Source organism: Mustelus asterias, chromosome 5 (genome assembly GCF_964213995.1).
Source record: "Mustelus asterias chromosome 5, sMusAst1.hap1.1, whole genome shotgun sequence".
Lineage (NCBI taxonomy): Eukaryota > Metazoa > Chordata > Chondrichthyes > Carcharhiniformes > Triakidae > Mustelus > Mustelus asterias.
Window position 1 is genome coordinate 55,124,801 of NC_135805.1, and position 16,683 is coordinate 55,141,483.

Here is a 16,683-nt window from a genome sequence, read left to right on the forward strand (position 1 = left end):
CCCAAAGCTGGGAGGATGTTTTGTGATTTTAAGCAAATAAAGTTTAATTAGTCACAAGTAAGGCTTACATTAACACTGCAATGAAGTTACTGTGAAATAAGAATTTACTCAACTAAAATAAATCTATATCAGTTAATATTAGTGCAGGAACCAACTATTCTGCAGCAGTCAAATGCTTTGCCTATCACTTATTTACGAACACACAAAAATATGGACATTGTTGTCAGTGTAACGTTTGTAAAAAAATAGTTCCCACTTAAACACAGGTATCCGGTGTCTGGGGCGCTTGTATAAAATAAGACAAGAAGAAAGGACTGGGTAGTAAAATATACACTACAGTAGCTTCAAAGATTTAACACTGGGAGATACCACGAGATCTAAGTGTCCCAGGTGTATGAAGCTATTCCTAGCAGCCCTCTGATTCACCCTCTGGCGTGTTGGAACAGACACTAAAACTTTCTCTCCAGCAGCCACAAGGGGATGATCTGGGGGGAGGGGGGAATCCTCAGTAGTTCACAAGGGCTTTTTTGTTTCCAGTCATGCCTGTGTGTGCGTCTTTGAATAATATAGGGATGGGTTTGTAAACAGCAACTTGGAAACTAAACAGCGCGGTGTGACTAGCTGTCAGAAGCAGAGGGGAGGGCTGGTCGTTTCAGACTGGGAAAGACAAGCAGGCGGGCGTGCTGATCCCATTGGACAAACCCCTCCCAGCTCCCTTGGACTGGGAAGAAAAGGGGAAGGTTTTTTTTTCCAAGAAGCATCAAGTGCACTGTGCGGACGAGGCTTTGCTCCGCAGTGTTGCGCTGATGTTTGGTGTTGAATGTGAACGCCAGAGCATCTGTCCTGATACAACCCCCACCCCCTCCCCTACAATGTGAGGGGCCAGGAGCGGTATTTTGGCAGAGAGGATCGTGTATAAATTTCTCCCAGCGAATGGTAACAGGTAAGAAATAACCACTGTAGGTGAGCCCTTCAGTGGGAGCTGGAGAGTTTGGAGCCTTTTGCTGTATCGCTTTGTTGTCGGTGAGACTCATCAATTGGTATACTGGATTTAGATGGTGCGGAGGGTATACATTTCTGTCTGTGGCAAACATTACAAAATAAAGAACGCTATTGACAATTTCTATAGAGAAGTGCCTGGCAAAACGAGGAGTTTTGTTTAGTCTTTCCATAGAAACACATCAAAGGTGTCTGACTTGATCAAATACAAAATTGTTAACGCTGGCAGGTTTTACTGACTTTCATAGAACTTTGCAAAAACTTCAGCACATTCCGCAGCAAATGTCTTGTTAGCTTTCCAGCTTTTTGTCTAATTCTGATGAAGATCAAGTTATTAAAGTCCAGCACCCCCCTCCCTCCCCCATATCAGGCATTTACTGGCAGCCTCGTTATTTCAAGTGAAATTAATCGTCAGATCTCCAGATTTCACGTTCATTGTGCTCTATAGAATTGTCCTGGAGACAATTCTAAGGTCCCTGGAATCAGGTGTAGAGTCCTATCCCGGTCGCTGTCTATCTGGGTGACAGAAATGTGTGTGTGTGTGTGTGTGGGGGGGGGGGGGGATATATTTCTGAGGGGTATGTGTAGGTGTTTGTGTATGTGGAATGTAGCTCTTTTTGAGAGAGTGTGTGTGGGTGTTTGTGTGTGGGAGGGTGCAGACCTCTCTGAGGGAGTGTGTGTGGGTGTTTGTGTGTGGGAGGGTGCAGACCTCTCTGAGGGAGTGTGTGTGGGTGTTTGTGTGGGGTGTAGCTCTTTCTGAGGGAGTGTATGGCGGGGGGGGGGGGAGCAGTCTTTTCTGAGGGAGTGTGTGGGGGGGGGTGTGCGTGGGGAGTGCAGTTCTTTCTGAGGGTGTCTGTCTGGGTGTTTGTGTGGGAGTGTGTGTGGGTGTTTTTTGTGTGGGGGTTCAGTGGTTTCTGAGGGTGTGTGTGGGTGTTTGTGTGTGGGGGATGCAGTTCTTAGGGAATGTGTGTGGGTGTTTGTGTATGTGTGTGGGGGGGTGCAGTTCTTTCTTCGGGAGTGTGTGTGGGAGTTTGTATGTGGGGGGTGCAGTTCTTTCTTCGGGAGTGTGTGTGGGTGTTTGTATGTGGGGGGTGCAGTTCTTTCTTAGGGAGTGTGTGTGGGTGTTTGTATGTGGGGGGTGCAGTTCTTTCTGAGGGAGTGTGTGTGGGTGTTTGTATGTGGGGGGTGCAGTTCTTAGGGAGTGTGTGTGGGTGTTTGTATGTGGGGGGTGCAGTTCTTTCTGAGGGAGTGTGTGTGGGGAGTGCAGTTCTTTCTGAGGGAGTGTGTGTGGGTGTTTGTGTGTGGGGGGATGCAGTTCAGTCTGAGGAGTGGGTGTGTGGGTTGGGAGGGGAGTCTCACTCTCCGCTGAGGAGTTGGCAGAGCAGTTTCCAACTTGTCTCTCGCCCTTTGTCCTCCGCTGCAGTCGATCAAATCATCAAGTTGCCTGCTCTGCATTACTTCACTGGCCCGGGCTGACTGCACACACACACACATTTCTACAGGATCTTGACACATCTTTGCGGTATCTTTCCATTACCTCCTTTCTAACAACTTGGCAGCGTTTCAGTTTAATTCTGCGGGATGTTTCTGTGTCTTCCCCCTGAGTTTCCCTTTTCTTCTCCCTCGCCGAGGCTTTACCAAGTTTTCGTTAAAAAAAAGTCTGCAGGTTTGAATACTGGTTATCCGAATGAATTAAAAGGTTATCAATCACTTTTCAACTATGGCAGGGCATAAAGTGAAAACTTAAATCATTTTGTAAAATCATTCCAAATTCCACAAGGCATTTAAAAAAAATCTTGAAATATAACTCGGAAAGTTAAAGAATACCGGGGTATACAAGGATAAGGAGGTTTCCACAGAAGTACAGGGTGGGGGGGGGGGGGGGTTGGGTGGGTCTGAAGGTAAAGCAGCTATTGGGGGGGGGGGGGGGGGCGGAGAAGTGTGCAGGATTAGAAATGATCAGAGCAAAGCGAATTACAGAATAGAAGTAGAACAAGTCAGACAACATCCGCGAAGAGAGAGAAACAGAATTATTCTCTCTATGATATTTCAGGAGAGATACGATGTAAACTTGCACAGATACACCAGAAGCCGTTTTCATGAATTGGGGATACAGAGATAGTCTCGCATATATTGGGAATTAGTCATGGACCCGAGGAAATGTTTCTGGCGTGAACCCCGGTGCAGAAGAACAAACAGTACATCAGTCAGTTTAACCAGTGTGGAATATTGCCTGTTGTAGCGCCTGTTCACACCTCGCGTGAGTATTTCAGATTAGGTCACAATCGTGCAGATTAAATAAAGGGAGGTGCAGAAATTAACAGTGGCACAGATTCTCTGAGTTTAGCACATTGACTTTGGGGAAGTTTTCAAACACCCCAAATGTTGTCTGTTGCTTATAAACAGGTAAAGTATTTAACAAATGAAGCAATGGAATTGAGCGATTTTATAACGCGACCAGGACTTTAAATAATGTATTAATTGAAAGTTATCTGGAGACAGAAGAGATATCAAAGCAACAGTCAGAATCCGATATGTAAATAGAGGACCTGGTAATAAAGATAACATATTGATAGAAACAGAAGTGTGTGTTTTTTTTAAACATGTTTAATATTTGTAATGCCTTCTTGGTATATTGCTGAACTAAATGAATGAAAAAACTGTTGTCGTGTTCTGCCACCTTGTGGCGAGTCAACAACAAGCAACAGCTAGTTTAACTAGTTAGTTATAAAGAGTAGAAATGGCTAATCGAGGCGGGGCCAGCTTTTCAAAGGTCAATAGCTGGGAAAAATATTTTGTTTTCAAAAAGCCACAAGTTGCAATTGTTAAATACTTGCTGTCATTTCCATTGTAACGACAACTCGTACAAAAATACCTCCAAGGAACTTTGAAACCGAAAGAAGCTATATGCAGTAAAAAGCCAAGTACCAACACTGAACCAAAACTAACACCATCCATACATCATCACTGGCACTTGGTACTCCTGCCTGCTGAGATTTTATTGAAGGCTGATGCTGTGGAACACCAGTTGATTACCCTAATGAAACAGATATGCTGGAGCTTATAATCATGTTTATTTTTCCATCACCTTTAGGTCTTCCCAAACCCCACACAGTATTTGCGTAGAGTGGATAGGCAAGTACTGCTCCCATACTGTCTTTATGTTTTGTTTTAAAGCAATTACTACAGAAATTATTGCTTTTGTGGGCAGCACGGCAGCACAGTGGTTAGCAATGCTGCCTCACAGCGCCAGGGACTCAGGTTCAATTCCGTCTTGGGTGACTGTGTGGCATTTGCACGTTCTCCCTGTGTCTGCATGGGTTTCCTCTGGGTGATCCGGTTTCCTCCCACACACCAAAAATGTGCAGGTTAGGTTGATTGGCCATGCTAAATTGCCCTTAGTGTCAGGGGATTAGCAGGGTAAATGTCTGGGTAGGATTGTTGTCGATGCAGGCTCGATGGGCCAAATGGCCACCTTCTGCACTGTAGGGATTCTATGATTCTTTTCATAGAATCATTTTAATAACACATTTTCATAGAAGTAACAAAATTGTCCTGTTTTTATCACTGAAATTCAAAATAAAAGTTAATTGTTACATGATTATTAACTTAAACCTATCCCTTAAGCTTCAAGAATCATTCAGAAGGGAATAGTTTTTTTTACTTGTTATAGTCTTAGAATCATAGAAACCCTACAGTGCAGAAGGAGGCCATTCGGCCCATCGAGTCTGCACCGACCACAATCCCAACCAGGCGCTACCCCCACATATTTACCCGCTAATCCCTCTAACCTACGCATCCCAGGACTCTAAGGGGCAATTTTTAACCTGGCCAATCAACCTAACCCGCACATTTTTGGACTCTGGGGTAGACCGTTAAGTTTTGAAAGAAATCTGAACTCCCAGTCATTAGCTGAAAGAAGTATTACATCAATGGTTTCACATTTTAAACAAAAAGATCTGCACAAACTTAAAACTATATTTCGTAAGCACATGTTCTTTGATCCCAAAAATCTCAATCTCAAAATCTTCCCATTCTACTTTCATTTCCACCCAGGATTTCCCGTATGCATTACTTCTGCTGGAACCAAACCCAAGATGTGCCACAGCTATCAGTAATTCAGTTTGATTCTCTTCAATGTTCCTGCTATTCCCTGAGGTACAGGATTTTTTGGGGTCCTTCCACAAACATCTGGCTAGGTGACCCTCCAACTCTATTTTGGCACCTTGCAGTTGTGGCCACCACAGCTCAAGTATGGGGCTCAGTGCTTTTAAGATCACCAACACCCTACATTTCTTGCAGTCCTTCACTGCAGGTCTACGGCTTTGGCAGATTTTCTCTCTCTCTGCTTGTCTTAAAGCTGCTTCTCGGCTCCAATGAACTATCTGTTTCTATAACAAATTCCAAAACTAAACCCAAAACAGAAAAAATCTGCTCTGAAGAAGTCATACAGACTTGAAATATTAAATCTGTTTCTTTCTCCACAGATGCTATCAGATCTGATCCTGGATTTTTTTGTTTTATTGAGATTTCCAGCATCCACAGTATTTTGCTTTTACAAAAAAAACCTACCTCCCAGCTGTCTATCCCCATGATAACATGGCACTCTTGGGATGTTCCAGATAGAGATGTAAATCAATTAACTTTACCTTCAAAGCATCCCTTTGTGTCTGAGAACCACATGAATAACTTACATCTGCAATAGGGACAATGTCATTTTACTATACCCTGTCTCCATTACAAAGTTAAGAGAGGGCCACCTTTGTTTATTGTTTCCTGCTTCCAACTCTGACCCTGTTAAATAAATAAGGCCATTTATGTCTGTTTATTAGCCTCTCAAACCAGCTACTTACATTTAAAAACTTCAGTCCACACTATAAGATCTACCCCTAATACACATGAATCATGAAATTAGACATTTTTACACCATAGTTAAATGTTAACTTTCATTTGAAGAAAAGAACATCAGCTTTCACTAATCAACCTTCATTGGCTGTTCACTCACTTGATGAAGGAGCAACGCTCCGAAAACTCGTGATTCCAAATAAACCTGTTGGACTTTAGCCTGCTGTTGTGAGACTTCTTACTGTGCCCACCCCAGTCCAATGCCAGCATCTCCACATCAAAAACAAAACAAAGAATAACAGCTGTAGCTAACCTCATATTAGACTGAGAACTTCATGATAGAATTAAAATAATATTTTATCAACCTACCTGAAATAATCTATGAATATTTGGACTCCAATTTATTGAAATCTTTTGGAACAAGTAGAGAAACTCACAAGCTCTCATGGGATAGCAGAACCCATTCTCTTTAATCCAGTAGCATGGCAATGTTTCCAGAGAAATCTTTGCAAACCACACATGCACCAAATGCACAGATATGCTTCAAAGCTCTGTGAATCTTTCCAGCAGTAAAATAGGGAGTTTTGAGCCAAGCTGAGATTTTGACAAATCTCACAAGACAAATCAAAATGGTTAATTCAAAAACATGATCTTGTGAAATGTGCAATATTTTGACAATATTATTTTGCATTAACTTTACCCTCAACATTATAAATTGTAAATACTCAGGAAAAATGCAAGATGAGAATTCTATCAAATACATTTTGAGTGATTTGATTGAATCACTAATAATGTAACTGTTTACATAGTGAAATATGATTAAAGTATTTTAACCAGGAAATTCCAATATAACATATCGACCTTAAATTGTTACCAAAATTATGGCCACAGAAATGTCAGTGTTAAGAATTATACAAGATGGTTGAATTGGCAAAACAAGTTGGAAGGGAGGGATCTGAGGAGCTGCACACATGGTGTAGAGGAGTTGCTTCAGTCTCATCAGCTTCAAAATACGTGGAGGTTCTCTCTGGAGCAATGGAGGACCTCTCCACATGATGCTTGCCGCCACAACTGTTGCCATTGCATCCCACAGGTGGATTCTAGGGTGATGGAGTGGAGGCGTCATTGGTTCTTCAGTGTACTGCCAGGGGAGTGCCGCCAGTTAAGTGGCCTCAGCGAGGGACCCATCCACCATTAGACGAAGGGTCGTCCAGACTTGAAACTTGGCTCTATTCTCTCTTCACAGATGCTGTCAGACCTGCTGAAATTTTCCAGCATTTTCTGTTTTTGTTTCAGATTCCAACATCTACAGTAATTTATTTTTATATTAGAAAGATCCTTGCCATCACTTTCTCCCAATTGACCCATGCTGATGCATTTTCCAACTTTGTTCCTGGTCCTGTCTCCTAACCTGCCTCTGTGGGACTGGGAAAACTCCCACCTATAGTTACCGATGTAATCTAAGTAAATGAGTTAGCCAATATATGCCCGATAATATGCCACAGGGAGCAATGAGATAAATGATCAGAAATGTTCTTTGTGATGCTGATTGAGGGATAAATGATAGTCTTTCAGGCTTGAGCTGATAAGTTGCCAGTAACATTGGTGCCTCACAAGTATGAAGCAGTGACCATCTCCAACAAACAAGAGTCTAATTACCTCCTTATGACATTTAACGGCATTACATTCGCTGAATGGAGGTCACCATTGATCAGTGACTTAACTAGGCTAGCTAGTTATATACTGTGGCTCCAAGAGCAGGTCAGCGGTTGGGTTTTCTGTGGAAAGTAACTTATTTCCTGACTTTCGATGGCTTTTCCACCATCAAGAGATGAGCAATATCTGCTGGCCGTTCACATTCCAAGCTAAGGATTGATTATGGAATATTTTTTATTTGCTTTGATGAATGCAACTCCCAACAATTCTCAAGAAGATCAACAACCTCCAGGACAAAGCTACCCGTTTGGTCGATATTCCAATCACCACGTTAAACATTCACTCCCACTACCACTTGCGCATAGTGGCAGCAGTATGTGCAGAATGCAAGATGCACTGCAGCAACTCACTATGGGTACTTCAACAACACTTTCCAAGCCGATGACCACAGCCACCTAGACGATCAAAGGCAGCAGGTTCATGGACACATTACCATCTGCAAATTCCCCTTGGAGCAACTTAGAAGTCTGGGTAATCTTATTCTTGACTTAGAAATAGATTACTGTTTTTTCATCACACTCCTGCAATGCCACAACACCATGGGTGAACCAACACCACATGGTCTATAGCGGTTCAAGAAGGCAGCTCACCACCACCTTGTCAAGGACAGTAAGAGATAAGCAATATCTGCTGGCCGTTCACATTCCATCAAAGTATAAAAATAGGAGATTTCCCTACTCGTCTCCTGATAGTTCCCTGGGATCATTTGAGAGGGGAGATAGAGGCCGGAATATTACCGCCTCGCCTGCCCTGGAATTGGGATGGGCGAGGCTTGCAGAATTCTCCGTTGGCCTCTGATGGAATTTTATGAGCCTCGCCCAAGCAATGTTGTAAAATGGCAGTAAAAGTCTCAGTGGATCATTGCATTTAAAATTGTATATGATTAAGTTTCCTGCATGTATTTCAGAATCAATTAAGTAAAATTATTCTTTTGCCATATCTTTAATTTACTCCAATAGCTCCAAGTAAGAAATATAAATAAGCAACCCATTGGGAGAGGAATAACATGAGTATGTATTTATGCTATTTCTAACTCCAGTTTAACTTGTTTTTGTAATAATATGAAATACTGACCATTTGAACAAAATGGAAACAATTTTGTAGCAAAGTTAGAATATTTATAAATATAGAAACCATTCCAAATTAAAGAGGCTGCATGTCTGTGTATCTTATTACATGTATTTACTTCTCAGCTAATTCTATAATTTTCTGTATTATAAATTTGTGTTCTTTCAAATTTTCTACGGATGACAATATATAACAGCTTCAAAGATACACAACCCTTAATTAAATAAAGTCAAACTCACAATTGGATCGTACAATGATGGAACACCTGGTGAATTGATAAACAAAGTAAATGTTCTGAACCTGAGTCAGTCAGCACTGCTTAGTCATTGCTGTATTATGTAAATCTGAGTACACAGAACCATAATAATGTCCCTCTCAATCTGTTGCATGTATTGTACTGCATGCTCCAATTTGTGCTATAGTGACCAATGATCTTCCCATCACCTTCAGCCAAATTAATGTGACCTTCCAGTTATGAGTCTGAGTTCTCTATTTTCACACAGTGTGTATCGGCATCTCTATTGACTCCTCCCTTTTTATGAAATAAATGTGTTTAATTCTGTTGTTGAGTGACCATCAGGGGATGTCATTGAGAGGGAGCTTTATTATAGCCTCCCCTGTAATTTAAAACTAGTTTATCCTTACTGCAGGGAGTAATTTTCACATCACAGAGGAGACTGAGATACACCCACCCTAGTAAAGTACCCTGACCACCTTACTGTGTCAGTAAGATCAGAGCAGAAACAGGCATTTAATAAAACAGAAGAACATGGAAGACGTAAATGGAACATATTGCAAGGACTCAAGAAGTAGGAGCAGGAATAGACCATATGGCTCGTCGAGCTTGCTCCACCTTTCAGTAGGATCGTGGCTGATCTTGGGCGTTAACTCCATTTTCATGCCTGCTCCCCATTTCCCTTAATTTCCTTTGAGACCAAAAATCTGTCTATCCCAGCCTTAAATGTATTCAACATATTTAAATGCTAAGTATGAAAAGCCGGTAATTGAAGGGAAGATACAATGAAATGTCGAGAGTTTGTGCCAATAAGATGAAAGTAGTTATATGGGGATCATTAAAAGCAGTTAACAGAGAGATAGGGAAGGTATCAAGCATGAAGAACACAAGGCTCACTAGAGGTATGTATAAGCAATATCAAAGGAATGGGGAATATTATGGATGGTATGCTTGAGAACCATGGAGTATGGGGACAAGAGTAAATACAATAATAGTTGTTGACCAGAGACATGGAACAGCAGAGAGGGAGTTATGAAGAGACAACACCATTATATTTTTTTCTGAATTGATTAAATTCAGGGTTGCAACATTGCCTCCTGTTATCCAAATTTGCTGTGGAGATGCCGGCGTTGGCTACCAAATAGACCTGTTGGACTTTAACCTGGTGTTGTGAGACTTCTTACTGTATCCAAATTTGCTCCAGTAACATTTGAACATGTCTTTTTCAAATGGGGATGGTAAAACCGATGTCACTTTTATCTCACTCAGTTTTATAGCCTTTCTGAACTTGATAGTTCACTTTTGTTTGATCTTACGCTGAATCATACGCAGGTTTATTCTGTGACCTCACTGATTTGTACTTGGGTTGAGGTTGCCCACACTCAGTTCACATCGGATGGTTAAAGCCAGCAAAGAGACATCCCATCCACCTGATCTACATGCAGACCCATGTTGTAGAGATGACAGGATAGAGTGGTAACTTCAGGCATCTTCTGCAGATATTATGGGGCAGATTTTCAATTTGCTTTCCAGGCATAAAATTGGTATTGCAGGTTGGGCATTCTACAATGGGCAGGCAATCCACAACACCAGTTTATGTCTACGTGAAATGTAGGAAATCTACTCCTGCAATTTTAAGCAGGAGAGACAGACACTTGAGCATGTTAAACATTTTGAGGTAGGTACTAATGAAGGTTAATTAATCCCTGAGTGTGTGGGTGGAGGGGGAGCATAGTTTTATGAAGTAAGTACACGTGAAAATAATTCATATTTATCTGTGGATTTGTGAGTATTATTATCCTGTGATAAATTACCACTTGATTTCAGAAAATATTAGCATGTTGAATGTAGAGGAACCTAGGTACAGGATAACTTGGGTTTACACAGCACCAGTTTGAAGTACTTTTGAAGTGATGTCACTGTTGCAGTGTGGGGAAATGTGAAAGCCAAACTTACAAAATAAAGTCCCTTCCATAAACACCAATCAGCAAATTATGAGGTAACTTGTTTTGGTCATGCTGTTTGAGAATCTTGGGACAATTCCCTGGTCATCTTTGAAAAAAGCTGGTTATATTTTATATTCACCACACAAAGGCCGAAGGAGCCACAATTCAACAGCGCATCCTAAAGGGAGTACCTCACTGTGTGAGATGCTCCCTTTAGGATGCAATGTTGAACTGTGGCTCCTTCTGCAATCTCCTGGGTGCTGCACTGATCACCACCTGCTTAAGCCTCTGGTGTGAGACTAAACCTATGACCTTCTGACTCAGCGATGAGTGTCGTACTTCAGAACCAAAGCTGATAACATGGCAAGTTCACCATTGACAGCAGGAAGTATTTCTTCATACAAAGAATAATCAATACCCGAGATTGTATTCCAGGTGAGGCAGCGGACAGTAAACATTGTGGGATCAATCAAGAAGCTTTTAGTTTCTGTAATGTGATTAGGGCAGGGAGAGAGTACATTTCTCTGAGCTAATCATAGCACTTGTTCGGCACCCCATGCACCGCCTTAAATATTTACTTCCTCCAACACCAGTGCAGAATAGCATCTGTGTGCACCATTTAAAAGATGCACTGCAGCATCCTGACAAGCCGACTTTGACAGCCGCAGCCTTGTACCAAACCCAAGACCTCTACCTCCTAGAAGAATAAGGGCTGCAGACACATGGGAATACAACCACCTGCAAGTTTCCCTTCAAACCATAGATCACCTTGACTTGGACTGATGGGCTGAAGGGCCTTTTCTGCACTGTACAATTCTATAACTCTATCGCACTTCCTTCACTGTCACCGTGCCAAAATCCTGCCTTCCTAACAGCACTGTGGAAGTACCTACACTAGGTGGATCGCAGCGGTTCAGTAACGGGGCTCATCACCACCTTCTGAAGGAGCATTAGGGATGGGCAATGAGTGCTGGCCTAGCCAGCATTTATCACATTTTTCACATCCCAAGAAAGAACAAAAATAAATAAAGTTTGACAAATAGCTTCCTTAGCTTAACCTTGTGATGATTTGTGATGCAGCTCAATTTTCTCTTTTTAGTGGGAAATGTTCATGACCTAATCTGTCGCAGCCTGCTGGCATCAAATGGAAGGAAGCAAGTTTGAAATTAGTAAAGACCTGGGGTGACCTTCCCACTCATTTTGCAAACTAATTTGCGTTACTTGGCATTCACGAGCAACGTGATCCATTGCCATTGTTTCTTCTAGGTCTCAGCAACAAGATTACAAGTTCCATAAACATATGTACAATTCTGTCATTCTGTTTTCAAAAAGAAAAAAAATAAAGATGGCAAAGAAAGATCAAGAGAATGGAACTAAGTAGACAGCCCTTTCAGAAATCTCTTCATTATACCTGTGGGCTGCACAGGACCTTCTTCACGCTCTGTGTTATAAATAGCTCCATCCGCTCCTTTTCAAGCGGTAAATATTGGTTCAAATTATATTACAGCTCCAAGCTCTCCAGTGCTATATTTATGAAAACTTTTAGTAATTGTGATAGACACAAAATGAAGCACTTTCTAATGTAAATAGCAGAATTGAAAAGCAGACTTTTTATGTTAAGTTATTGTGTTTTTCTTTTCCTCTCAGGGAAGGATCTGGTTTCACCATGGGAACAATACCACTTTTATTATTACTTTCCATGAACACATTAACATTCGCCTTCCGGATTGAAACTGCAGAAGATTATACCTGGCATTTACAAAGAGCACCCCAAGTATTGGACAGAAGAACCGTGATCATAGACCCTCCAAGGTTTAAAGCTAAAACCAAGTTGTTGATAAACTCAACCTGTGGGATCGCTTGCCAGAAGAAACTGCCACTGCCAACCGTGTCTGACCTTCAGAATTATCTTTCTTATGAAACGGTGTACAACAATGGGACACGTACCGTGACTGAGGTTGATGTCAAAGAATTCGACTTGAAAAATGAACTTGAGTTTGCCCAGTCAAGAGGCCGTTCTCGGAGGAAGAGGCAGGTCTTTGGGTTGGACAGCAGATTTAGCATTGGTAACAAGCATTTCATAACAAGCTATCCTTTTAATACAGCAGTGAAAATCTCCACAGGATGTACTGGGATTCTTGTCTCACGGAAACATGTGTTAACAGCAGCTCACTGCATTCACGATGGTAAAGACTATGTGAAAGGTGCCAAAAGGCTTAGAGTAGGATTCTTAAAGATGAGATCCAAGGGGGGTGGAAGAAGAAGGGGATCTAAGAGGAATAAACGATCAACTAAGGATAAACCATCTTTCCAATGGTCAAGAGTAAAGCGCACCCAAGTACCAAAGGGCTGGTTCAAAGGAGTGGCTGATGATATTGCAGTGGATTATGATTACGCTATTCTTGAATTAAAGAGACCTCAGAAACACAAGTTTATGGAGATTGGAATCAGTCCTCCTGTCCAAAATATGCCAAGCAACCGGATTCACTTTTCAGGCTTTGATGACGACCGACCTGGGAAATTGGTATATCGTTTCTGCACTGTGTCTGATGAATCCAGTGATCTGTTTTATCAGTATTGTGATGCTAATCCTGGATCAAGTGGCTCAGGCATTTACATTCGTCTGAAGGAGCAAGACAAGCGCACATGGAAACGCAAGATCATTGGAGTCTTTTCTGGTCATCAGTGGGTGGATATCAATGGGATACAGCAGGATTACAATGTGGCTGTGCGAATTACTCCACTTAAGTATGCACAGATATGCTTCTGGATACATGGAAACTATGCTGATTGCAGAGATGGTTGATGGAATTCATTAAATATAATACATGCTTTTGTATCCATGTACTTGTGTGCAGACCTCGATCCTCTGCATACGAATGGATGATGGTGTTCCATCAAGGCACATTGAAAAGATTTGTGTAATTTCATCTCGACTAAAGGAATCTGTTCAGGGCGCTCTAATTTAAGTATATAAAGTGTAAAATTAATGGGAATCTTTCAGAGTATATTGTTGACTAGATAACATTGCTGTTCAAAATGTTTAGTTATTCAGTATTTAACTTACTGTGATAATTAATCTGTGGGAACAAAGTATTCAAGGTTGGTTAATAGCCCAATAAGTATTCTACTAATGATTTTGAAAGATGTATTAAAATGGAGAATGGTGCTTATTTTAATTCCTAAAGATATTTTTAAGGTTTTGAAGGATGCGCCACTGCAGTCTCCAGAACCTCATTATTTGTCCTGCGTACATAGAAACTAATATAGACTCAGATTTTAAGCATTTTCACTTATCAAAGGATAACTATTTGTCCCATAGCAAAATATACAGAACTATCCACACACGTCATTTGTTACTGAATTTAAAGTAGTTTGTAAGATAGGTGAAGGTGGGTCTTATCATTTATCTTAGTTGTACTGATCAATCTTGAAGCATTTTGGAATTGAAAGTTCATATTGGGTGTTGTTCATATCTTGTTTCCAGCAAAAGGAATTATGGAAATGCTCAATCATTGATGACTTCAATCAAAATATACAAATTAACTGTTTTAACTGAGCTCTTCAATACAGCAAAGACAAAGTAATGGCTGTCACCAATCTTGTTCTAAACAGGTTTAGTGAAGCTAAGGAAAAGGAAATAATGTGGTTCAAATTATGATAGAATTCATAGAACAAATCCTTTGAAATGTTTAATGTGAAATTTGGCAATTTATCCAGTTAAAAGTGTTTAAATTTCAACCATTTCTCCCTTCTCCCCCCAAAAGACAGTCAGTGATAGATACTAAAAAATGTAAACACAACACTGTGATGAAAATTAGTGCCTGTGGGATTAAAACTGACCAGGAACAGTTTATCTGCACAGAAAATCTGAACAATCTTTTTAAAAGTGAGTTGACGGAGATTTATCTTATTCAATTGCATCTAACCATCTGAATAGAATTAGAAACTAAAGCTTTAAGTACCAGTCTAATCATTTGTTGTGCTAACAGTATACAGTTTGTATTTATATAAAGAGCAATGGTTAAGATCTGCAGGCTTGCCTTAAATGAAAACCATATGTAAACCAACAACAGGATTCAGAAATCTTTGGCAGAGGAGTTTAATGACAAATGCAGTTCTTTAAAGTGCATTCCAGAATGCTTTCCAAAACGAAAACTGAAATAGTATTTTGGTGCTACATTTTGTCTTGAAATACATATTTTATATCACTAGAAGTACAAATGCATTGAGTGGATTAGAAAATTATGCCAATGAGGAATGTTAGGAAGGTCCTACCACTTTAAATGCACTGGTGCTACGCTGTTCGCTACAATCACAGTCTTTGCATGTTAAGTAATTTTCATATAATGATAGAATAGAAAAAGTATTTAGAACTGTAAAGTGACTCACTCTGCTTAGTCAGATCTTTCACTCTTTAAAATTAAATGTAATTGTACTCAAATAAAACACAGAAGCTGTGGTGTGAAAATCTGAACAATTATTTGATGAATAGTTTAAATAATGATGATTGTTAACAAATAGAGAGTGATATTTAACCAGCTTTGTTTTAGGCCAAACACAAGGTGGCAAAAATCACACGCATTTAAGAAAAAGGAGACAGTGATGAAAAATACTCCCGCCAAAATACAAAGAAACGCATCCGCCCAATATAATTATGCAACTCCCGAACCCAAATCGAATCCTACAGAAAAACATTCCAAACCGGAAAATGATTAACGATGATCATCAAAAATAAACATATCAGAGGAATAAACAGTGAGCATTGATCACTTTGTTTACTTCAAGCAGGATACATGTTGCTTTACATTCTTGATCTTTTGTTGCTTAAGAATTTCATGAAATGCATGTTTGGAAAGTGACTTTCTTTGTAATTTCACTGAATTGTATACTGTAAGACATGATCTATTCCTTTGACCCTCACTGTATATTCAGCAGAAAAATACAGACCTTTTCCCTCTCTTGTTATCTGTTGTGTTCTTCTGATCAAAGGAACTAGTTACACATTCTGCATACATATATTATTGATGCTTATGGAACCTCTTCAGCCATGTATTCTATTACTTCCAAGCAGAGTCGCTATCAAATTCATTTATTCAGTCAATAATCCTGTAAATTATCCAGATTGCATAGTAATTATTTTCTATAATTCATGCAGTCACTCACACAGCAAGGTGCATTGGCCATGCTAAATTTTCCCTCAATGTAGCCGAATAGGCGCCGGAGTGTGACGACAAGGGGATTTTCACAGTAACTTCATTGCAGTGTTAATGTAAGCCTATTTGTGACACTAACAAATAAAGTTTAAAAATCTGCATGAAAATGGCTGCTAAAGATCACAAACCAATCCGCTGACCTCAGATGACTAGTAAATTATTCCTCAAGGGAGTAAACAAGTCAATATTGTACATTATACTTTATATACGATACTAATCAGAAGGAATGTTGTAAAGCTCACAGTGGCACAGTGGTTAGCACTGCTGCCCCCACAGCGCCAGGGACCTGGGTTTGATTCCCAGCTTCGGTCACTGTCTGTGTGGAGTGTGCATGTTCTCCCCGTGTCTGCATGGGTTTCCTCCGGGTGCTCTGGCTTCCTCCCACAGTCTGAAAGACATGCGGGTTAGGTGCATTGGCCATGCTAAATTCTCCCTCAGTGTACCCAAACAGGCGACTAGGGGATTTTCACAGTAACCTCATTACAGTGTTAATGTAAGCCTACTTGCGACACTAATAAATAAATTTAAATAACTTAAAGCAAATTACAAACCTTTCGGAAGTTAATTGGCAGTTCAGTGATGCCACCACAACCTGTGATGCATGTTGAGTAAGCCCCACAGAGAGGTTCTGAATATTGAATGGTTGAACAGGAAGGTT

General features: G+C 40.6%; 1 protein-coding gene across 1 annotated transcript; it reads left to right on the plus strand.

Annotated features, from left to right (window-relative positions):
- Window positions 1-574: 574 nt before the first annotated feature.
- prss35 (serine protease 35) lies at window positions 575-15,769 on the plus strand. The gene is made up of 2 exons (XM_078212606.1): window positions 575-943; window positions 12,457-15,769. The coding sequence occupies exon 2, from the start codon at window positions 12,476-12,478 to the stop codon at window positions 13,613-13,615; it is 1,140 nt and encodes a 379-aa protein (XP_078068732.1). The 5' UTR covers window positions 575-943; window positions 12,457-12,475; the 3' UTR covers window positions 13,616-15,769.
- Window positions 15,770-16,683: the final 914 nt, after the last annotated feature.